The sequence below is a fragment of the Temnothorax americanus genome, unplaced genomic scaffold, assembly GCF_048541705.1.
Source record: "Temnothorax americanus isolate GAGA-0224 unplaced genomic scaffold, ASM4854170v1 Scaffold36, whole genome shotgun sequence".
In the NCBI taxonomy this organism is placed as follows: domain Eukaryota; kingdom Metazoa; phylum Arthropoda; class Insecta; order Hymenoptera; family Formicidae; genus Temnothorax; species Temnothorax americanus.
The window spans coordinates 610285-632557 of record NW_027509505.1 but is presented as its reverse complement, the minus strand read 5'-3'; the positions used below and the strand labels follow the sequence as shown (position 1 = coordinate 632557).

Sequence of the window (22273 nt, the reverse complement as noted above, 5' to 3'; positions counted from 1 at the left end):
TTAATTCTGTGATTTTAACATTCTTTATTATATGACATCTTGGATTTTTCTTCAAAGACCTACACTTTGTGCAGACAAAACTGTATAGAATAACTTCAATTATTGTAAATCAAATAATCACTGAAAAACGTAAAAATAAATAAATTTACAGAGCTAGTAAATAGCTAAAGAACTTTTACATATCTTTTCGTTGGAAAAAAAGAGAAAGAAATAAGTTTGCTCAAAGAAAAAAAAAGCAGAGCAAAAATATTCAACGACGGCAATAAGTTCATCGTTTTCACAGCATTCAGATCTTATAAATTTCTAATATTAGTCGGTTTTAAATATAAAAATGTAATTCATTTTCATCATATAAATTGACGAAGAAGAGACCTTTCGAATTCTGTAGTATTTATTAATCACTGTTTTTGGATTCCGCGTCAGACGAGGATGGAGTACTCTCTATGGGTTCTTCCGCATCGCTTTCATCCGACTGATCGCGTTTTTCCTTTTTCGCCGTTTTCTTTCCAGCATTCTTCGCCGACCTCTTCTCAGGTTTTTTCTTCTTATCCTTCTCATCCTTCTCGTCTTCGCTTTCGTTGTCGGAACGCTTCTTTTCGGACTTCTTGCTCTCATCGCTACTACTATCGTTGGGTTCTTCCGCATCGCTTTCATCCGACTGATCGCGTTTTTCCTTTTTCGCCGTTTTCTTTCCAGCATTCTTCGCCGACCTCTTCTCAGGTTTTTTCTTCTTATCCTTCTCATCCTTCTCGTCTTCGCTTTCGTTGTCGGAACGCTTCTTTTCGGACTTCTTGCTCTCATCGCTACTACTATCGTTGGGTTCTTCCGCATCGCTTTCATCCGACTGATCGCGTTTTTCCTTTTTCGCCGTTTTCTTTCCAGCATTCTCCGCCGACCTCTTCTCAGGTTTTTTCTTCTTATCCTTCTCATCCTTCTCGTCTTCGCTTTCGTTGTCGGAACGCTTCTTTTCGGACTTCTTGCTCTCATCGCTACTACTATCGTTGGGTTCTTCCGCATCGCTTTCATCCGACTGATCGCGTTTTTCCTTTTTCGCCGTTTTCTTTCCAGCATTCTCCGCCGACCTCTTCTCAGGTTTTTTCTTCTTATCCTTCTCATCCTTCTCGTCTTCGCTTTCGTTGTCGGAACGCTTCTTTTCGGACTTCTTGCTCTCATCGCTACTACTATCGTCGTCGCTAATATACTCTTTGCTCTTGAAAGAGGTAGCTAAGGTAGCACTCATTAGCTTGCTAGGCGACTCTTTCTTAATCTCCTTCTTCTTCTTCTCTGTCTTCTTTTCTTTATCTTTATCTTTATCTTTATCTTCAGTTTTACCGCCCCCGCTCGCTTCGTATTCTTTCATCGATGCCGCATATTCCTTCTTAGCCTTGGCCGCCTTTGCTTCCCATTCAGATTTGTCCTTAAGCACTCGCCACATCTCGCCTCCCTTTTTCGCAATTTCCGTCATGCCTATTCCCGGATTGTCCGCCTTGATACCGTCGCGCGCGCTATTCAGCCACAGCATGAACGCCGTCGGAGGCCTCTTCGGTTTGTTCGCGTCCCTCTCCTTCTTCGGCCTCCTCTGCTTTCGCGGCTTCTCCGACACCGTTTTTGCTGACTTGGATTTCTTCTCCTTCTTCTCTTTCTTCTCCTTTTTGTGACTGGCCGCAGATCCGTCTGAATCCTCGCTCTCAGAACTATTCGGATTACTGTCATATTCATCGGCGACATCGCTTTCATCTTGATTCGGATTAAAGTCCTCATCGGTCGAGTCTTCCTCGGAATCTTGATTCTCCTCGCCGTCGCGTTCCTGTGCCTCCGCCTTGACTCGCGCCAAGTAAGCGTCCGGTTCGTCCTCCTGATCGCTGTCGCCGAAGTCCTTGTCGTAATTGAGTTTGTCGCTCTTGCCGCGATTTTTGACACGCAATTTCTTTGCTGTGATAAAGTCGAACAGTTTACCATATTCTTCCTTCTCAATGCTGCTAAATGTGTGCACCACTCCGCTCGTAAGCTCGATTTCAAAGTCAAAAGATCTAGTCGATCCGCCACCACGCGCAAAGTTTACTGAGGCTATCTCTTCGAAACGAATATGTATTGGAGGTTTGTGCACGTACATAAAACCTCGCTCGAGCGGATATAGATATCCTGCCGCAGCTTTAAAGGAGCAACTAATGGCGGGTGTCCCAGTGTGACCAGTGAAATGCCCAGGGCCAGTCAACTTTCGATTAATGATGACCTTCATCACCTGTAGACAAATAACGTTCGCATAAAGATAATGTTTGTACTATAGAAGCGTACAATGCAAATGCTGGTAACAAATTTTATTTAGATGACGATAGGTGTACACGTGGGCGCGACGCGCACCGGTCGCGCGTACCGGCAAACAGCGGTTTGACGATCGAGCACGATGCCCACGCGTGATCGGGCCGTGCGTGACAGTAACATAAGTACATACAGATAAAAATATAAATGCTAGAAGTTTTTTCTTTTTTTTTTTACTAACCTTGCCGAGCACTTCGTACGTTGATCCCGATAATTCTTTAGTCAGCTTATCGTCGTACTTCTCCTTTAATTCCTTCTTAGTAAACGGTAATTCAATCGAAGTTTCCTCTTCCTGATTGAAGAGGAGTACTAAGTAGTGATATCGCGTTTGGCCTTGTTTGATAGGGGGATCTAGGCTCACGACGAAGAACATTTGCCGATTATCCTTGTGCGGAAGTAAAAAGAGTCTCAGTACAGTGGACATGGGTATTTTGTAGTCGAAGGTTTTGCCGTGCAGTTGAAAGAAGGACTGGAAGATCTTGATGTCGTAACGACCACGCGGCGTTAGACAATGAATCTCCCTGAATATAGCAATCGCGTCGCCGCTCACACTGATCACGGATGCCTTATCCATCACCTGTCGTAATCGAGAAATGTATCAGTCTCTTCTGTTTTCAGTTTCAAGTCTGCAAATATATTCACGTGCATATGTACAGTCTAAATCCTCTCTCACCTGTTGATGGAACGCCTCGACGGGATCTTGATCGGCGCTGTCGCTAACGGGAATGTGAAACCTCATCTCCATCAGACTGACCGGAGCGTCGTCGTTCTGATGGAACTCCAACGTCACCTCGTTCTTTCCCGTGTTACACTGCGACACGTCGTACAAGGGTATTTCGAAAGCGGTGTGATGACCGACGTCGAAGCTCAAGACAGATCCGTTGAACTTTGCGGTGCCCCAGTTCCAGCCCTTCAAACTCAGCTCCTTCTCCAACATGTCCTTCTTATAATTGATGGAGAAGAACTTGGCAATCTTCTCCTGATCGGCCTCCTTGAAGCCTTTGAAGCGATGCAGAGTGCCGTTTTTCAGAAAGATACGCAAGCCCCAGGTCCCAATGAACTTCTGGTAGTTCACCATCTCCATATCGGAGGCGGAGATCTGTTCGACCTTTCCCGTCTTCTGATTCTTGAAGATCAAGTGCTGATCGGTTAACTTCAGCCTCCCCGGCGTCTAGCAATGATAGAAAACGATTCGTCGATTATATATAATCACTCGAGAGATTCTCACACAATTATCTGTACACTAGAAAAATCTATCTTTAATTACGTGACACAATAAAAAGGCAAAATTGATCATCCATCATCTTCAAAGCGTATTTTTAGCAAAGCTAAAATCGAAGCTGAACGATTGAAGATATTGGGCAAATTTCGCGCAATTGAAAGACAGATTGCCGTTCAAACGCAAAATAGGTAACGGCATTATTTAAATTGTTTTGAAAGCCGACGAGGACTCTTACCATAGCGCCCTTAACCTCGGCGAAGATGTCCGGATACTCTAGGAAATCCATCCTGACGAATTGCCCGAGAGTCTTATTCGATTAATCTAACGACGAACGATGTGCCGGAAAATCGCGCAACCCACTCTCTCCGAACGGCAGATGCGCAATAACGAATCGGATATGTGTTGTTTTCTACTTGACGAGAGGTTACAAGTTACAACACAAAACGCGGCAACGCTAATTGGAAAAAGATGGTGGTTGTGGTGGAAGGGGGGGGAGCAGAGGCAGCAGAGGCACGCCGACAAATCACACGCGATTGGCCATCGAGTAGAGATTTTCGCGAAGTTCCCGAAAGTTTCTCCGTTTGCTAACCAATCGTGCGACGTTTCCTCTTGTATCGAAGTAGCAGTCAGCTAGTCCAAATTCATCCAAATTGACCGCGGGGTTCAAAAAGACCGAGATAACTTTCTTTTTCAGGAAAAGTTTATTATAAATAAATATGTGTTTTCAGAGAGCAGTTAAGATACTTCAGCGAAATCGAATTAAAAAATGTTAGAAACCAAGCGTGAACCGTCGCGGCATACTTAATCTTAAAATAAAATGAGATGCACAAGTATCAATTATTTAGTAAAGCAATAGTATACATTTTTTTTCTTATTTAAAATTTGCGATTGTATATAGTACATATATCTCGAGATCAAGTAAAATTATGACACCCCTGACCGGTTTTATTCCATTCTTCAAAGCTGAAATAGCTTCCTGTAAATATTCAAAAGTTTTGGTACAAGCAGATTGATTATTACGTTGTTAAAAGCACAATCAAAAAGGTACAAATAAGAGGTATAAAAAAAGATATAAATATAATAACAAGATTTTAAAACAGGATATTCTTGTTTTTTTTTTAACAATGTTTTAATACAATTAAATTCTATTATCACAATTTTTTCATAGAGAGATCTCAGTTGCAATTTACAATCTGATCCCTTTTTCGTCATGTCTTTCAGTCTCTGTTTAATATAATCTAAGCAATACAATCTAATACATTCGAATAACGATAAATGTAATGTTAATATATCGTCAGTTCATCAACAAACTTTTTAACCAATCATCTGAATCATCAGGCTGGCACATGTCTACAGGCTGGCTTTCACCGTTCAAAATGTCTTCCAATAACGCGTCTATGTCACTATTACATTTATTCACTTCGTTCGTTCCACCTGAGCTATTTGTAATATTTATATCGATTAGCGTTTTCATAGGTTCCGATAATGTCTCCGATTGCAGCTTGCCACTTTCGCCTCTGGTCTTACACTGCGTATTTAAATCGAACTGCGTGCACGCGTTGTCAGACACGTCGAAATCCTCGGAAAAATCCATTATGCTCGCGTCCATGAGCGAATGCTCCTGTTCCTGTATTTTTCTATTGTCGCAATGTTCACTGTCCGCGACATTAGAAAAGATTGTAAGATTGATATTAGTCTTTTCGATGCTGGTGATCTTGGGCAGCAATCTAAAAATATTAACGCCCTCAATCTGTTCATTCGTAATGCCTCTATCTTCTTCGGTGGAATTAATGCTTCCCAATTCCGGTGATTCTTTCGAGGAAACGTATTCGCACCGAGGCAACGTTCCAACCTTATCTTCCGCCGGAGGATTGGGCGAATATTCGGTGCTCGCGATCTCGGTCAACTCTTTGGAGAGCTCTCCTCCGGGGGTTACCGGTGGTGTGTAGAGCGAAAGCTCCATCAGCGCGGGCATGTCCTCCTCTTTGGCGAAACTCAATTCTTCGTCCCAGTTGCAGGAGAGAGCTGGTCTAGGGAAGAATTTTAATTCCTCGTAACCGATCGGCCAGACGCACTGAAATACGAGAAGAACCGTGAGTGCGGATGCGAAGAAAGTATACAAAAAGAAAAAGGAACAATAAGATTTGTTTACTTGGTCCGACTCGCAGGAGAACATCGCTTCTTCTAGGTTGACCTGAAATACCTTGACTCTTCTCTTAATGCCATTCTTCGCGCACAACGGACAGAATTTCTCCATCCTAGCTGTAACGGTGTAAACAATGAATCGTGCAGCTTTTTGCGCACGAACTTCGTGATTGCAAAACAAAATAAACGTACGTTCTGTATAGCTAATTAAGCGCGACTAATAACGCCTCGGATGTTTTACATAATTAAATATTGCACCGTTTAACTATGTACTTTTCGTCAACGCGTGATCTCGAGCCGCTAAACACGAATAACCTACGAAACGCCGGCATTTTTCGCTGGAGCAAAAAAAAAACGAAGCAAAGTCCATCCCCCATCCTTAGCGAGGATCAAAACCGCAACTCGAGAGATAATTCGGATCGTCGGTAACTCAGAGAGAGAGAGAGAGACCCTAAAATTCATTGGGTTGCATTCAAATTTTCGGAAAGAAAAGAAGAAAAATTGTCAAATATTTCAAAAAATGCTACGTCGAATATCGTGTTTAGATTTTTAAATAATTACATGTATTTGTTCAATGTTCAATATTCTTCACGTTTCATTTGCAGTTTTTGGTCTTTAATTTATCGCCTCGCGATACAAAACTTTGTACCTGTGTAAAAAACTTAATGCGGACACAGATATATCATTATATATATTCATTATAATTAATATACCAAATCTGTTGCTCTGTTGCGATATCAGATATATATATATATATATATTGTTATCACAGATTGTGTCGCAGCAGATTGTTGGCAGAAACCGAGCAAAATCTGTTCATTATTTAAACATTTAATGCTTTTATTGGAAAAATTCACCTATCTATCAAGTTTCATGAATTCTTCGAATGCCAGATTGATTTAAAACATCATATAATATAGATCTCCTTTTTTTGCCATTTTATAAAAAAATCGCTAAAAGCATTTAAAAGTCTAATTATTTTTTTATCATACACATTTCTTCCGATCCAAAATTGACTTTAAAATTTAAATTTTTTTAATCAATATAATATGATTAACACACAGAGGATTTTTCTCTTTATATTATATTATACGCATATCGATGAGTACTTTTGTAACAAAAAAGGATCAAAAAATCAAAATGAAATAAAATTTATATTAAATCAGATACTAATATGATGCAAATGGAAATATAATAAATAAAATAGACAAGTAGCCAGATATCAGTCATATATATATATATATATATATATATATATATATATATATATATATATTTTTATACATACATACATCCGCGCAACGTAAATCTTCTATTATCGATAGAGAAAGAGCGAAAATTACGATAGAAAACTACCGAGTCCTAACAACTCTCCACGAGAGGTCTCTAGTTCAATTTGTCAACTGGGCGATATTCCAAGTATTCCAACCTATCATAACATGCCGATGCATGCCGATGATAACAGCGGTTGCGCATATCAGGTAACGAGGTAACTGATACTTCAAACAAGAAGAGGAATGCAGTTTAGTTAGTTCAGTGCCAGGATGTCTGGATAGATCTGAAGAAGAAGAAGAAGAAGAGGTGAAGAATGGATTCGTATCGATCCTTCGTGGATAGATTCAAACGGGCTGTGCGCACCCAAGATTTCGAAATCTTGCCGAGTATCTTTAAGGACGGTCAGAGATCCCTCGCAATTGTTTCGCTCGAACAGCGTGGTAAATATGAATCAATACACAAAAACAATGGTCTATGATATCCCACAACCAAATCTTATCGTTTGTAAAAATGGAGACGCCTCTCGTTCTCACTGCCACAATAATTTGAACGAGAGACCGTTTTGACCATTTTTTTACAGTCAATTTTTTCGAAAACGTCGATATGAGCAAATGAATTTATTCGAATTTTCAAGCCTTTGAAAATGTTCTATAATTTTTTATTACGATCCGTGTTAAAAGATGGCTCTTTTACTTAAGACTCCGTTTTCTTCTGATTGTACTACAATATAACAATTGAATTGTATCATGTACACACACATATATACTTTATCTATTTTAATTGACTAGGTGATAATTTGTCTGTATTTTTAGAATCAGCTGTATGCAGCATACTTGAAGACGAAAGATATTGCGTGCTATTGTTTCTCAAATCCGAAATTGAAAGACAGACAAAAACAAATAAACAAACAAATAAGTCCCCTGATACAGCGGTGAAAGAAGCATTTCATTTTCTACAATTTTTTGTCGAAAATTTTTATACCACTCCATGCTTTGTACGGTATATTCGTAAAATTAAGGTATTACATTGTATTTGATATTTGTGTATTATATGAATATTGATTGATAGAGATTGAAGATAGTGATCGGTAGTATCAATGATATCTAATGATTAGAAAGAGCTTGTATAATGTTACATCTATTTTTAAAAATAATATTTTGAAGTAGATGTAAAAAAAATATGATGCTGAATTTTGAAGTAGATGTAAAAAAAAAATATGATGCTGCATTTTTATATAAATCTCATAATTCAATTATAACAATATTTCTGTTATATGTTGTAGGATGTGTGTCAGTTTGCACTGACTGTAAAATGTAATCTTTATATCAAAAAAGCCGCTTGTGATGTATTTACAAAATTGATAGAATTATTTGAAGGTAATGCAAGCTTGAAGCTTGCCAAGACAATCAAGACGTTTACTAACATACCTTATATTAAAAACTTCTTACGAAATGGTAAGAACATTGGATTTCATTAGAATTATGTGCGGAATGTATCGTAATATCTCATAAATTTTCTTGCAGAAAGAAGATTGATATTTTGCGTACTCGCTAAAATAATCAAGCATAATGTAGGTATCTGCTTGCCACAAAAATGTTTCAATATTTTCAAACAAATGAAGTTGGATGCGTCTTACGAGGTAAAGTCAGTAGTAATGATCTATAAATTTAACTGTGAGACAATTTATTAATTTTTGGAAACAATTTATATGATATTATAATTTTATGTGCAGTATGATTTTAATACCAAAGTACACACTGACTTCTATATGTATTTCGATTCCTTTGCGGACATGTTGGACAGTGTGGAACCACCGGACAACATAAAGAAGGAATTTTACGAGTGGATTAAGAACTTTAGCCATTCAAGTGAACAGCAAAGGGCTAATAAGGAAAAAAGAACAGTAATGGGATCAGCGATTAAGCTTCTAAATCGTCATATGAATCTGTTTCAAGACCTGCTGTATCCTGATTACAAGTCCTGGCACGATACCCTCCGGAGCTTATCGCTCGAAACGACTACTTACGGTGTTAGCGGACGGCACGCATTGAAAAGATTTTATCGAATTATCGGACAGATTCTCACAGATCAAAATAGTGAAAAGAGCGACTTAAAAGTAAGATAAACGAGATATATAAGACGATTTTTTATTCGCGACGAAGGAAAAACTTACTAAGTGAACTGAATCTCAAGGGAGCAGGCTTCAATAGATTAAAAATATATAGTATTCTTCAATTAATTTCAGTTTTGTAATTTATGATATATTTTTGGTTTCAGTATTTTTTGGACTATTTTCATACAGAACTCAAAAATACTAACTTAGATTTAAGCACATTGCGATTAGTCGTTTATGGCTTCAGTCAAATGGCTGCGCCATGCAAAACGCATCTGGATGAATCCAATTTAAGATCTATGTATTCCGATATAACCAGTTACGCGCTTCCTCTTTGTGCCAGGTAAATAAAATTTTAAATAACTTGTATTAGAATTATATTGAAATTTTTTTATATTATTAGTAAGAAAATGGCGAATAATTTTTTTATTTGTTCTTTTTTAAGTGAGCATAGCCATTCGACGCACATAGAGAACGTCTGTTGTTATCAGGAAGCGCTCTCGGAAATACTGTGTCACATGACTGACGTTACAATTGAAAAAATTAATGTCATCGTAAAGCTTAGTATTTATACGATCAAAAGATTTCCCGATTTAACAATATCTAATAAGGTCGGTGTTTACACATTGACCAGGACTATCAGCAATCTCGCGACCGTCAATAAAGGTCTGCTGCAGCGATATCTCGATACTATAGGTAAGTAAATTGATCTTTCTTTAACGATTAACTATATTTAGATAATTTACAAAGAAAGTTTTACCCAAGATATGCAATAACATTTCTCACTTTGAATTACCCAAAGAGTAATTACATAAAGATAATAATAGTCACGATATGCGATGTATTAAATCTCATCTTTGCGTCCAGTTTACGACGGCGTTGCGTGGAGTTGCTCGCACACGTTGGCGCTCGACGCGGAGCTGCAACGAGAGCTGAACAATCTGTCACAATTGCCGGTATGCTACAAGAACTATCTGCCACTATGGACGGAGTTGTTGAACGCCGATAACTATCGCGGACACGAGGAGCTGGCGCAATACGTAGCGAACACCATGTTGGACGTGTGCATCGCGTTGATCAACCGGTTGAACATACAAGTGAAACGAAAGAACGAGGACACCGTGCTGTCCGACGTGGCCCTTACCCAGAGCGCCGTGAATCAGGCGGATTTCCGCGTGTTCGCGAATCTCGTGGACCTTTACGTGGACGTGATCGACGCGTCAGAGCTACAGTTCGGCAACACCGTGCACAGATTTCTCTACGAAGTCGTCCGATTGTCATACAGATATCCGCTGATATCCGGCTTCTACAAACTGATTCGGACCGGTATGAAAATCCTTGCTCATATATCAGAGGAGGAGGAAGAGGAGAAAAATGCAGAGTTGCAACGGACGAAAGAGCTTCTATCTAATTACTTGTGTCACACTCTCGATTTAATACCCGCGTTCTCTAACGAACTATTGATCGCGTGTCTCTATTTGATCTTGGATGCGCCCTTCGCGTACATCGAGGACGCGCTATCGCGCACACTGCCGGCGTTCAAGATTGCGTTCACCGTCGGCCTGAGTAACCTGGAACTCGCGTACACCGCGCTCGCTACTCTGGAGACATGGACGACGTCGACAACTGCACAGAAACGGGAGCGAGATGAGCGAACGAACGAACTGTTGCGCGAGATCGTCGCGTACCTGGAGCCGTACTTGCGTAGCACGGAGAGCTCCGTCGAGCTCTCACAGGACTTAACGACGGCGAGGAAGCGCGTGAAGCGCGTAGACGTGATCGACACCGAGTGTACTCTGCGAAACTTCCAGCGACGAGTTCTGCTGTTCCTCGGATCACTCGATCACGATCTGCTGATGAGCTTCGTGCACGAGCGTGCTTCTCGCAGCACCGGGGCGTCCTGGGATCACAAGAATTTACTCAAGTACAACCTGTCGCTGCCGGACGCGCGACCGGTCATTTATTTCGATCGGATGCTGCCGCGAATAATTGCGCTGGCGCGCGACTCCAGCGACCGACGCACCAAGATCGCGGCTTGCGAAGTTCTGCACTCGATGGTGACTCTCTTTCTCGGCTCAACGGCGCGATATCTCGGCCCGAAGAATCCCTACGCTGCTCTCCACGGCACTCTGTGTCGGGCTGTAGTCGCTCTCGGTTGTGACCCCGACGAGGTCGTGTACGGTCTCTTCCATCCATTGGCAATGCAACTGATGCGCTGGCTGAGCTCCAGGTCCACGTCAATGTCTCTGGTGATCGATGCGCTGTTCGACGGTTTAACCGATGATTCGAATCCGGCTTTACGCGAGTTCTCCGGCATGTGTCTGGCAGAATTCACAAGGTATCTCAACGCGAAATCGACTTTATGATATTATTTTTTTTAAGAGCAAACGTCTCAATCTCAGAATAATTAATGAATTAGTCTGTCCATCAGGCAAGCGTCATCCATCAGCACCTCGTCGGACACGAGAACAATTTCGCATGTGAGTCAAATCATTGGAAGGATCAACAATCTCGCATTGCACCCGTCAACGCGTAAACGCGTAGCTGCAGCCGTAGCCTTCAATCATCTCTACGTGATACTGCGCGAGGATGATGACACGGTGTCGATCTACTGGTTGGAGATATTTTACTGTTTTGTCCGCAGCTTAGATGGATGCAACGATCCGTCAATTACGAACGCGCTGTCCCACATCGAGAGAGTAATGAAACCTAAGCTCAAGGCGGATCTTCTGAACACGGCTGGTGTCCTCAAGCGTCGAAAGCCGCACGAGTTCGATGACGCAACCCTGATCTCTGCTCTGTACTGGTTGCTGTCGCAATGCGGAACTGTCGACGAACATTGCCGTGCGAAATGCATGGAGCTGTACGTCAACTTATCGCAGTACGTCGGCAGTTGTGCGCAGAAGATGACGCAGAATTTCGTTGAGACTCATGGGATAAATCGACTGAACGATATCATCTTGAAAGGCTTAGAATCAGGTGTGAAGGATACTTCCACGACCGATAACGTGACATCGTTGTTGAAAGCTCTGGATTGTTACGTGTGGTTGATAGACAAGAAATTGTTGTCGGTAGAAATGCTCTTTCCCACCGACGATGTGGAGCAAACGATCTTCCTCTGTATTCGCAGTTTTGCTCGCCAATTCTGCCGAGTAATCGCGGTGCCTTCGGCGGGAACATCTGAGACAACAATGAAGTCTAGAGAACTCGAACAGCTGCAGGCGCTACAGTGCAAAGCTCTGATGACCACATTTAACTTTATACAAGTGCTACTGAACATCGACGTGAGTTGTCTCCATTATTACTCGATTACTATTAATTTATCTTGCTAAATTTAATCAAGATTTATTGAACAATCAAATTAATGAATAATAAAAAGAATTGAGATAAAATATGAATATTGATCATGAATAAGTGATCAATCATTAATTGGAAAGTAGGTGATTATATTGTACTTTAGGATTTATTTGATAAACTCTCTGTTTTTCTAATGTCTATTAATGTGACATGTTTGTTGAGAAATAGCTTTGCAATAAACTTTTACAGTTATTTATTTTTCAGATCAACGTTTTACGGGAATCATTATGGGATGACTCGTTGTCTGAGTTAACGATTAGATGTATAATGCATCCACGAGCGGTCGGTTTTGATATGAAGAATATTGAGATGACAGATAAATTGCCACACATCTTGGAGGCTTTGTTAAACTCTATGAGATCAAGATACAACTATGCTCTACCAGGTATCTTCAAGAAGCATCTTTTAAGTTTCGTTCGGGAACACATCACGAAGCTTCTCAATCTATGTAATGTCGCGCAAAACGACTTCTGCGATGATCTGATTCAACACGTTAAGGGTCTGATCTTGTTAAAGCGATGCGATATGCTCGATCCAACGGTCTTAGAAACAAGCGCTTTCACGAACGGTGATAACGTAGTTGAGCGGATTTTCAAGTTTTTGGTGAGCGAACGAATCGGAGAATTGGTCTGCAAGGACTTGAGAGCGCGAATGATCGAGTACTTGCGAACTCTGATGGAATTTCAGTTCTCGCTACTCTCGTCGACGATCGAGAATCCGCTGATAATAGGCGAAGACACTCGGTCGATGACCGAGAAACTGGTGCAATGGATATCCAACAATGCCCCGGTAACTAGTGTGGACTGCACAATAATCACGCACGGCGAACACTTTCTGAACACGTTCAAGAGTGTGATTTTCAAATTTATGTTGACGAATGTGGGCGCAATGAAGCACATCTTTGATACGTCACGTGACGATCCATCCTTCCTATTGAAATGGACCGAGGATCTGTTGCTGTTCCTGAAACGTCACAGGCGTGAGCTGCAGGTTGACATTGACGCTATACTCAATGTAATTCTGCAGCAATTCTCTTATCTGAATAACGCCGTCTGTAATGTGAACAGTCGTAAAGAGAGGCTGATGAATATTTACAGCATCGTGGTGCATCTGAAATCAAAGCCCACGGAGATTATGCAGAATCAGGAATTCTACCAGTGGATTCGGAATGAGTTGATAAACAATAATCTCGAGTACAAGACGAAGATTCTTAAAAATTTCTTTATTTGCCTGACAGATGTGACAGATGTGGATCGCCAAAACTTGCAGAGAAGCTTGCGGACTCTAAAAGACGACGGAAGATTGCTGTGCTCAAATCTCTCCGAGACAAACGTAAACGCCATGAAGGTGATCGATTGCTTCGAGACGTTGCTGGTGCTGTTGTCGACGACCAGGTCGATAATAATGCTCGAGTGCGTGATACACTTTGCTGCCGGTACCGGCAAACGTCTCTTCGAGAACGAGAAACTTGAGGAACATCTGCACGGGTACTATGAAGCGACCTTTGAACACGTTCTAGAATCGCTGCAACAGACCTACAATGCGTTCATGGATATGAACACTCCCGAGAACGAAAGACTCGACATTCTGAACAAATTTCTCTTGCCAGCGTTCAAGTTTTGCGACGCAATCGCGATCGAGCGTTTCTTTGAGAAAAATATCCAAGATCTGATCAAGATTGCTGATTTACGTATCGTCGACAATGATGATGCGATCAAGCAGATAATCGTATCGAAGATTGGATACTTTCAGTTGGTAGCGGTCATGTTTGCCCGGGTGGGCGAGGACAAAATAGATGCGAACGATAAAATCGAAGAAGATGCGATCGCGCAGAATAACCAATTCCTAATCAACAAAGATCTTTATAAAAAGCTAAATAACGACGCTCTAAATATCCGGTCCCTGAGAATAACGCGGCCAGATTGTAAGGAGTTCACGCGTTTGCTGCACTGCTCCGCATACAATTGCTGGCTAGCAATCGTGAGCCTGAAGAAGGAGGAGCGTTTCTACGGTGCGGCGTTTGGCGAGAGTGCCGAGAGAAAACTCTGGCAGAATATTATAGATTGTGACACGCAGTACCAACTTGGTCAGATCTTCGAGGAGTATCCGAACACCCGCGAGATCACCGTTAACATCAAATCCGCGGAAGACAGGGATGGACAGCGTACGCACAGATACGCCTACGTTCATAGCTACGATCTGTCGTCCTGCACATTGAGCGAGGACATTAATGCCTACGACTTCAACAAATGCGTCGTGTTGCCGTCCGATTTTCGTCGTCACGCCTCGACGACGAATTCCATTGATTCCGATCCGCTTCGCGCACACGGTGCGACGAGCATCGCCTTACAGAGCAGCGATTTTAACGAGCACGAGTGCATGCCATATATTTGTGTCCTATTACGGCATATCAGAAAAACATTCGGGTTGAGCAATGACAAACATCTTCAGAAGCCGCCCGAGTGGCTCAATCGTTTCCTCCGAGGCTTGAATTCAAAAAATAATAAGAATATTCAACTGTTTATACTTCAGGTCATTTCAAACACCGCAGATGAGGTATTCAAGCCCTATGCCAGGGCTGTGCTGGGATTATCTACTATGGAACGGATTATCAGGGCTATCGCTGATTATTTGGAACGATATGATTTGAACTACATCATTACAGACGTTCTGGAGATACTGCTGAATTGGGACGACGTGACCGTGCTGAGCACCGAGAATGACAAAAAAGAGACACAAAGACTCTTTAAAGTGTTTGTCGAAAAGGTATTAAGAGCCAACAATAATCGTCGCGTGTACGACTACAATTTGAACCTGATGAAGATCATGGTGGAGAAGTGGCGCAGCTGCTTGCGAGTGCCGGAAGAAGTCCTAAAACGAAAAATGATATCTTCGCCGGCGGCCGCGGTGTATCTCATTCTAGTGCTTCTCAACAACGGCATGGAGGAAGAAATCGTCACTGGGAACGACATCGTCGACTTTCTGCTGAGGCCGTTAAGCGATCGGAATACAGACGAGACGCCTCTGCAGTGCTGTGAGTGTCTCGGCTTGTACCTGCGTTCTCTGGACAACGGCAGATGCAACGAGACTGAAAGAGAGAGCAAGAAACGCGAGGTGAAGGACAAGATCTTCGCTATCCTCGGTTCTGTTTCCGCAAACATAACCGAGGTCTATATGACCAAGCAGGTGAAACGCGTCGCTGTTCTCTGCCGAACTTATCCCGAGGTGGCCAAGGATTACATCAACGTCACGATCAACGCTATGGCCAAATGTCTGGAGAGAGCCTACTGCCTGGAGATATTTGCGTTAGCGATGTGGAAGATGAGCGCGGAAGAGATTGTAAACAATCTGTGTCACATGGAGCTTCAAAGGATTCTGATGAACCGGGAGTCGTCTTGCGAAAAAATAGCATTGCAAATCGTCCGCGACATGGTAGCAATCGTCTCGCCGACGAATCTGCTGCCCTACGTGGAACTGACGCTGCCATATATCAAGGACAATATTACGGAGCACCGGGAATTGGTTTACGACATACTCATGAGGATTCATAAGAGATATTCGGCGGACATTGCGGACGACGACGCGACTGTACGGAATCTGTTGTCCGTCAGCGTGCAAAATCTTCTAGCTGGTCTGCTGGACCCGTCTTCCGATCTGCAGGACAGAATACTGAAGTTCTGGACGGAGGAGACGAGCCTGGACACGAATAGCTCGAAGGAACGATTAATTGCGCTTCTGGCTATGCATTCGTCGCAGATGACAACGAACGAGGACGCATTCGCACCCTTCGTGACCTTGCTGATGTTGCAGCTGGCCACCAAATCAATAGACTACAACAGGAAGATGTTCGACGAGCCCCTGCAGAACAACTGTGAGTTCAAGGAGCATAAGATAACCGTTTCCTGGCGGAGGCGAAACCTGAGCTGCGTGACGCCAATGTTCGTCGACTCGCTCGCTTCCCAGATGAGCTACAGCACCTTCTCTCAGAGCGTCGACAACGATTTATATGGGACCTACACGACTCTTACGTTCTCTCATTCACGTTTCTCGAACCGTGTCCCTGCGAGGCTGCGCGCGACGCAGGATCTGCAGTTTACGCCGACTTTTCTCGAGGACGACGATGCCGCGGATGTGGCCACGACGCTCGATATTTCGTCGGACGACACTGGATTTGATCGAGGGTCAATCGCATCCTCGTCGAGAAGACCGCCGCAGACGGGGCACGAGAGATTCACCAGGATTCTGGCGAACACCTCGGACGTCTCGAACATCATCCGCAACCAGCAAATACTAAAAAACGTGGAACGAGCAGAAAAGATAAAGCAAGAAAGCATCAGGCAGAGAAGCAGCGTGAAATTGTACAGGTAAGATCGACTTGGCTTGATGTTTTTTTTTAGATTGATTTTAAGTAATTTTGATATGTGCTAATGTTTTTCTTCACTTCAGAAACTATAGGATCGGATATTTTCCCGACATCGAGATATCTCATGCGAGTTTGATCGTACCACTTCAACAGTTGATCAAATTGGATCGGCTGATCTGCAAAGATGTGACCGTGTCCCTGTTCTATTCACTGATTGGAGAAGTGATCGAGAGGGAGAGGAGGGATGATTTTCGTCGGACCATCGTGGAGAGTCTGAAGCGAATCCTGCACGACTCGTGCGAGAGAGACAGCTCTTTCAACGCTGTTGTTTTAGAGACGTTGCTACGGTTGAGTCGGGACGCTCCTACAGTCGCCGACTGCGATCCACGAGACATAGTGAAGACGTCTAAGGCGAATCATTTGAACGCTCTCGGTACTCTTCTCCTGGAACTCAGTTTACTACCTGATGCGCGGGACGATGACTCGGGACCCACATCGAGTAAGAGAATGCGAAGACACGACGATGACATTCGCAATGAGGAGACCATGAAGTGGACGCAATTGGCGTCTCTCTATAAATCACTGAATGACGTCGACGTCGTTCTGAGCATCTTTCGAGGACGACAAGCTTTCGGTCAGAATGTACAGGTAATTTTCACAAGTTTATCAAATTAATTTGGATACGAGATAATTTCGCAATAATCTTTCATTGATCAGAACAGAATTATTGACTTTGTTGATTTCAATACGTTCTTCCCATTTGGAGAAAAGTTTTCCTAACCCTCTTTAAAAAAAAATTAATCTAATTTCTGAAACATGATAACATTTTCTGATGAAACCGAATTTGTTGTCAAAAAATCCATGTTGCTCGGAGTATAAAAATGACGTTATTCATCATTCTCTGCGCATTTTATGCTTAGGAAGCGGCTCTCGCGGAAGTGGACGGCGACTGGATTCGAGCAAAGGATGCGTTCGCGAGTGCTTACGAACAAACAGAGGATCCGTCGATTAAGGAGCACTGTTTGCAAGGATTACTTGAGGCCGCGAACAATTTGTGTGACTGGTCGGCGATCGACCGGCTCGTGAAAGGCCGTGCTGAAAACGGAAACCTAAGCGATATCTGGAACGACGCATGGAAGGACTGGATGATTCCGTATGCTTGCGATGCCTATGTACATATGTTGGAAAACAGAGACTGGGCATCGAACAGCAACGATATGAGGACTATCCAGTCGTGGACGGGCGATCAAAACAAATTGCAGCATCTTATGCCCGCGACAGGCGAAAATCTGGTGATATTTCTACTGAAAACGGACGACCGATCTGTGAAAAAGGCGACCGATCTGTTAAATGATCTTTTAGATATGACAGGAAAGCAATGGGTTGGGTTGAATCCCCTCAGCACCGAGCTAGGAATACGCAAATTATTTAAGTTGCAAGTCATGAACGATCTAGATGCTTCGCTCAAGGTTCTTCGATGCGCAAACAGAAAGGACAAAATGACGACGCTGTTGAATTTCTGGTCGAGGAAAACACCCACGATTCGAGACAACCTCATACAATGGAACAAATTAGCTGCCTATCGAGCATATTCTTCGATGTTGTTTCAGGACGATTGCAGAAGACGGAAAAATAAGAAGCTATACCAAAACAATTATCAGCTCCGATTGAACATCATCGACGCAGCGTTGAGTCAAAAACATCGATATATCGCCGAGGAACACTTGAAACATGCAAATAAGTATCTGAATTATATAAGTGAAATGGTCGGTGAGGAGGATGACGTCCGTCGTCCGAAGCTATCATTAGCGTGGCTTCAGGCTAGAATCAAGTGTCTGTGCGCCGATGTCGAGATGGACGTGTCCAAGAAAATGAACTATTATACCGCTTCTTGGGAAAGCTCGCATGAACTGTTGAAGAGCGAGGAGCTCGACCCTGACACGAGCACTGCCATCAAAGAGCATATCGGCACGATGGCTTCGAAGATCGAATCCTTGAGCAGGGAGAACGACGCGTTCGCCAGCACATTGGCGAGCAACACCATCTTACATAAGGACATAGGAACGACGAGTACCGACCTGGATGACATCCGGGAACATTTGCTGAGCTACAGTTTGAACAAATTGCAATCTTGCTGCGAGAATCCGACTATTGCTAGCGTCGGCGAACACTATTGCGCTCTAGCCAGACATTGTTACAGTAGACTGATGAGTACTGACGCGGAGAACGATGAGATCTTTCAAAAATTTATGTCGTCCACTCTGAGATCTATGAGTCACGATTATCTCGAAGCTACGCACTACTTTCCCTGCTTGCTGAGATCCAAGCGACTGCAGAACGACGAGACACGAGCGAGGTTCGTCCAAGAATGCGCCAAGCTGCGACCGTGGCTGTTCCTGCGTTGGCGAGACCTGCTCTTTTCCCACCTGGGAACAGCGTCGATCTCGACCGCAATCATATCGATCGTCGAGAGGCTCGCCCAGAGTTATCCCGACGCGATCGCCTACACCTATCATCTTACCGTCGAGAGAAACCCTGGTATTCTTCAGGACGAGAAAGTCCAGCGGATACGTTCACTCCTGCGTGACAAAGCGGAAGAGTACGAGCGGTTCTTGCGGGCGATAGAGTACGTAGCGCAACCGAAACTGTATCTGAAACACTATCTCGACGAGGCGATGAGGGATCTGTCCCGAGGAAAAGCGACAGCCATCGAATCGCTGTTGCGGAAAGTCTATCCGAATTCCAGCGTAGCAGAAGGGAAGAACCCGCGACCGGGTGTTATCTTTAATAAGGAGATTGCGGATTACGAGTGTGAAATAAGAGCCTTGGATCCTAATAATCGCGACACCGCGCGAGATGGGATACGAAGACTTAAGGAGCGGTTGAACAAGTCCTTCCGGAAGAGCACGAGATACGAGAGTAAGCTAAAGGATTACAGTCCGTTCTTGCACGAGTACGTTGGTCGTAGCGGCGGCGGTATCGAGATACCCGGACAATACACCGGCGACAGGGAACCCGTGCCGCGCTACCACGTGAGGATCGCGCGGTTCGAACCGCAGGTGGAGGTCATGCAATCGCTGCGCAAACCGATTCGCATTGGCATGATGGGCGACAACGGCAGGGAGTACAAGTTTCTGGTGAAATTCGGCGAGGATCTGACGATCGACCGGGGCCTGCAGCAGCTGTATTCCACCATGAACAGAACGTTGCGCAACGACCCCGGCTGCAGACAGAGGCGCTTGGCCATCGACACGTACGAGGTGATATATGTGTGATGTGTTATTCTCCAATTTAAATACCGTTCACATGTCTTCGCTACTGTAACATATGAGCTTTCCTTTCGCAGGTCATTCCACTGTCAAGCTCGTTTGGTCTCATTCAATGGATCGAGGACACGAAATCCTTAGACGATCTAGTAAAGTTCACTCTGTCGAATAACGAGAAGAATCGGCTCACGGAGATCTGCATACGGTACGCGAAATGGATAAAGGACGCAGCGCCTACGAAACAGCGGATCACCGATCGGTACAAGGTATCCCTGTCCAAGTATAGTCAACAGGAGGTCACGGAGTACATGAAGCGCTTGATTAGCAAGACGAGGCCAACGGCTCTACGTGACGCGTTTAACATGATCAGCCCGTCCCCAGAATGTTTCGTCACGCTGCGACGTAACTTCGTCGCAAGTTACGCGACCATGTGCGCGGCGCACTGGCTCGCAGGAATCGGCGATCGTCACCTACAGAACACCCTGGTACACATCGCAACTGGACGTTGTCTGGGCATCGACTTTGGCCACGCTTTCGGCAGCGGCGTACGCGCACCGATACCAGAACTCGTGCCGTTCCGTCTGACACCGCAGATCCTCGAGCTGCTGCGACCCTTCACGGAGCGAGACCTCCTGGCGACGATCATGACCCATACGATGCGAGCTCTGCGCGACGATCGAGGCCCGATCCTCGCTTGCATGGACATTTTCGTCCACAAACCCGTCCACCGGTCGTTGAGCATCAACGACGGTGAAATAACGAGGAACGACGACGAAGATATTGATGCAGGTATAAAAGAACACACAATTTGCTATGCAAAGATATTCTGGAATTTTACCACGGTCGATCCGATACACGTCATCGAATCCGATTCGGTAAAATATGCTTACTGTAAATATGTTATAAAAATTAGGAACTATTTAGAAGATATATATTAAAAAAGGAATCATATATATGTACATAAATATATATTTATAGGATACCATTGTAACACACTTTATATGTATGTACAGAATTACAATATCAAAGTTGCTAAAGCTAAATAGTTATTCTGTATGTAATGTGAGTGGACAAACTGAGATGAATTAAATATGCATATATCTTATGATTTGCAGATTTAACATGGTCATCCAAAAGGAATATTGAGATAGTTGCGAAGAAATTAAACGGAATTCATCCGTCAGTCATCACGTTGGAACAATTAAAAGAAGCTCATGACGATGACTACTTTGCGAGGTATCACGCAATCGTCACCGGCAATGACGGGCTCAAACGACCACGGGCAGATGTAAGGAGCGATCGCTTGACACCTGCAGAACAGGTAATTTTGATACTGAGAATACCTACTTTACTGAAAATTTCTTTTTATTCCTCGACATTAAATGATCGGCCATGTTTCAGGTGGACTGTTTGTTGGATCAAGCGAAAGACCTGAATATCTTGGGCCGCATGTACGAAAAGTGGCAATCTTGGCTGTGATGCTGTGCGATATTCATGAAATATGTGAACATTACATGTGAGATATCAATGATTTAAAAAAAATCACGTATACCAAAAAATTTGAACAAAACTTATTTTGTGTATTTACGTTAAATAAGATAAGAGACTATCGCAATATTAATTGGATAAATTCAAATCATGGACAATTTATATATAATGAAGATATAATTCTGTTTATTAACATAAATAAAATATTTTCTGCATTATATAGTTTATATACACCAAATGTAATAGACTTAGCAAATGGCTATTACTATTCAGGACTGTACAGGATATGTTTGACAAGTTAGAACTATGCAGAAAACTGTTATGATGTTAAAATATTAGAGGCATTTATATGTTCCTTATACTGAAAGTCAGTATACATTTCTAGCTTTGCTAATTCATTGCATATATAATAAAATATTTTTTCTTATATATTTTCTTTTTAAGAGATAGACAAAGTTTATATATATATATATATATATATATATATATATATATATTAGATTTTGTAAATGTTAAATGTACTAAATAAATTGTTAAAAACTGCATATAATTGGGTATATCACTTTAAAAAGAAAAACTAATACAGGAGATCGAATATTAATTTTAGATTTTTGACTTAATTACTTCGCAAATCATCGAATCACCTTTAGAAAATCGCGATTGATTTAACAGAAAATTTTGTTTTAAAATATTAAAAAAAACTACTATTTTTTTATTAATTAATC

General features: G+C 42.7%; 3 protein-coding genes across 7 annotated transcripts; 1 reads left to right on the top strand and 2 right to left on the bottom strand.

Annotated features, from left to right (window-relative positions):
* Nucleotides 1-4: 4 nt before the first annotated feature.
* On the bottom strand, nt 5-4000 carry Ssrp (structure specific recognition protein). The gene is made up of 4 exons (XM_077414320.1): nt 3777-4000; nt 2993-3490; nt 2501-2896; nt 5-2242 (listed from the first exon to the last, which is right to left on the bottom strand). Exons 1-4 carry the CDS (start codon nt 3825-3827, stop codon nt 395-397), a joined length of 2793 nt encoding a protein of 930 aa, XP_077270446.1. The 5' UTR covers nt 3828-4000; the 3' UTR covers nt 5-394.
* A 787-nt stretch (nt 4001-4787) lies between these two features.
* On the bottom strand, nt 4788-6057 carry LOC143901754 (uncharacterized). 3 transcript variants are annotated; one of them, XM_077414282.1, is made up of 3 exons: nt 5879-6057; nt 5694-5799; nt 4788-5615 (listed from the first exon to the last, which is right to left on the bottom strand). In XM_077414282.1, the coding sequence occupies exons 2-3, from the start codon at nt 5796-5798 to the stop codon at nt 4836-4838; spliced, it is 885 nt and encodes a 294-aa protein (XP_077270408.1). In that variant the 5' UTR covers nt 5799; nt 5879-6057; the 3' UTR covers nt 4788-4835. The 3 variants fall into 3 exon arrangements, with proteins under 3 accessions (XP_077270408.1, XP_077270406.1, XP_077270407.1); XM_077414280.1 differs by having other exon boundaries at nt 5694-5803; nt 5879-6056; XM_077414281.1 differs by having other exon boundaries at nt 5694-6057.
* Nucleotides 6058-7117: 1060 nt separating this feature from the next.
* On the top strand, nt 7118-21977 carry LOC143901721 (DNA-dependent protein kinase catalytic subunit). 3 transcript variants are annotated; one of them, XM_077414178.1, is made up of 15 exons: nt 7118-7401; nt 7774-7979; nt 8244-8415; nt 8485-8600; nt 8694-9077; nt 9239-9417; nt 9520-9770; nt 9942-11412; nt 11506-12358; nt 12636-16795; nt 16878-17442; nt 17715-20054; nt 20141-20849; nt 21176-21381; nt 21462-21977. In XM_077414178.1, the coding sequence occupies exons 1-15, from the start codon at nt 7275-7277 to the stop codon at nt 21537-21539; spliced, it is 11817 nt and encodes a 3938-aa protein (XP_077270304.1). In that variant the 5' UTR covers nt 7118-7274; the 3' UTR covers nt 21540-21977. The 3 variants fall into 3 exon arrangements, with proteins under 3 accessions (XP_077270304.1, XP_077270302.1, XP_077270305.1); XM_077414176.1 differs by having other exon boundaries at nt 11494-12358; XM_077414179.1 differs by lacking the exons at nt 7118-7401; nt 7774-7979 and having other exon boundaries at nt 8274-8415; nt 8765-9077; nt 11494-12358.
* The last annotated feature ends 296 nt before the right edge of the window (nt 21978-22273 follow it).

Bases quoted from the DNA above. Each gene is read 5' to 3' on its own strand.
- Ssrp (XM_077414320.1), bottom strand. From the start codon at position 3,827: ATGGATTTCCTAGAGTATCCGGACATCTTCGCCGAGGTTAAGGGCGCT. The intron at 3,491-3,776 runs GTAAGAGTCCTC...TATCATTGCTAG, and splicing joins CCGAGGTTAAGGGCGCTATG to ACGCCGGGGAGGCTGAAGTT. The intron at 2,897-2,992 runs GTGAGAGAGGAT...CGATTACGACAG, and splicing joins TCGAGGCGTTCCATCAACAG to GTGATGGATAAGGCATCCGT.
- LOC143901754 (XM_077414281.1), bottom strand. From the start codon at position 5,798: ATGGAGAAATTCTGTCCGTTGTGCGCGAAGAATGGCATTAAGAGAAGA. The intron at 5,616-5,693 runs GTAAACAAATCT...CTCGTATTTCAG, and splicing joins TCTCCTGCGAGTCGGACCAA to TGCGTCTGGCCGATCGGTTA.
- LOC143901721 (XM_077414176.1), top strand. From the start codon at position 7,275: ATGGATTCGTATCGATCCTTCGTGGATAGATTCAAACGGGCTGTGCGC. The intron at 9,078-9,238 runs GTAAGATAAACG...TTTTGGTTTCAG, and splicing joins GTGAAAAGAGCGACTTAAAA to TATTTTTTGGACTATTTTCA. The intron at 9,418-9,519 runs GTAAATAAAATT...TTCTTTTTTAAG, and splicing joins GCGCTTCCTCTTTGTGCCAG to TGAGCATAGCCATTCGACGC.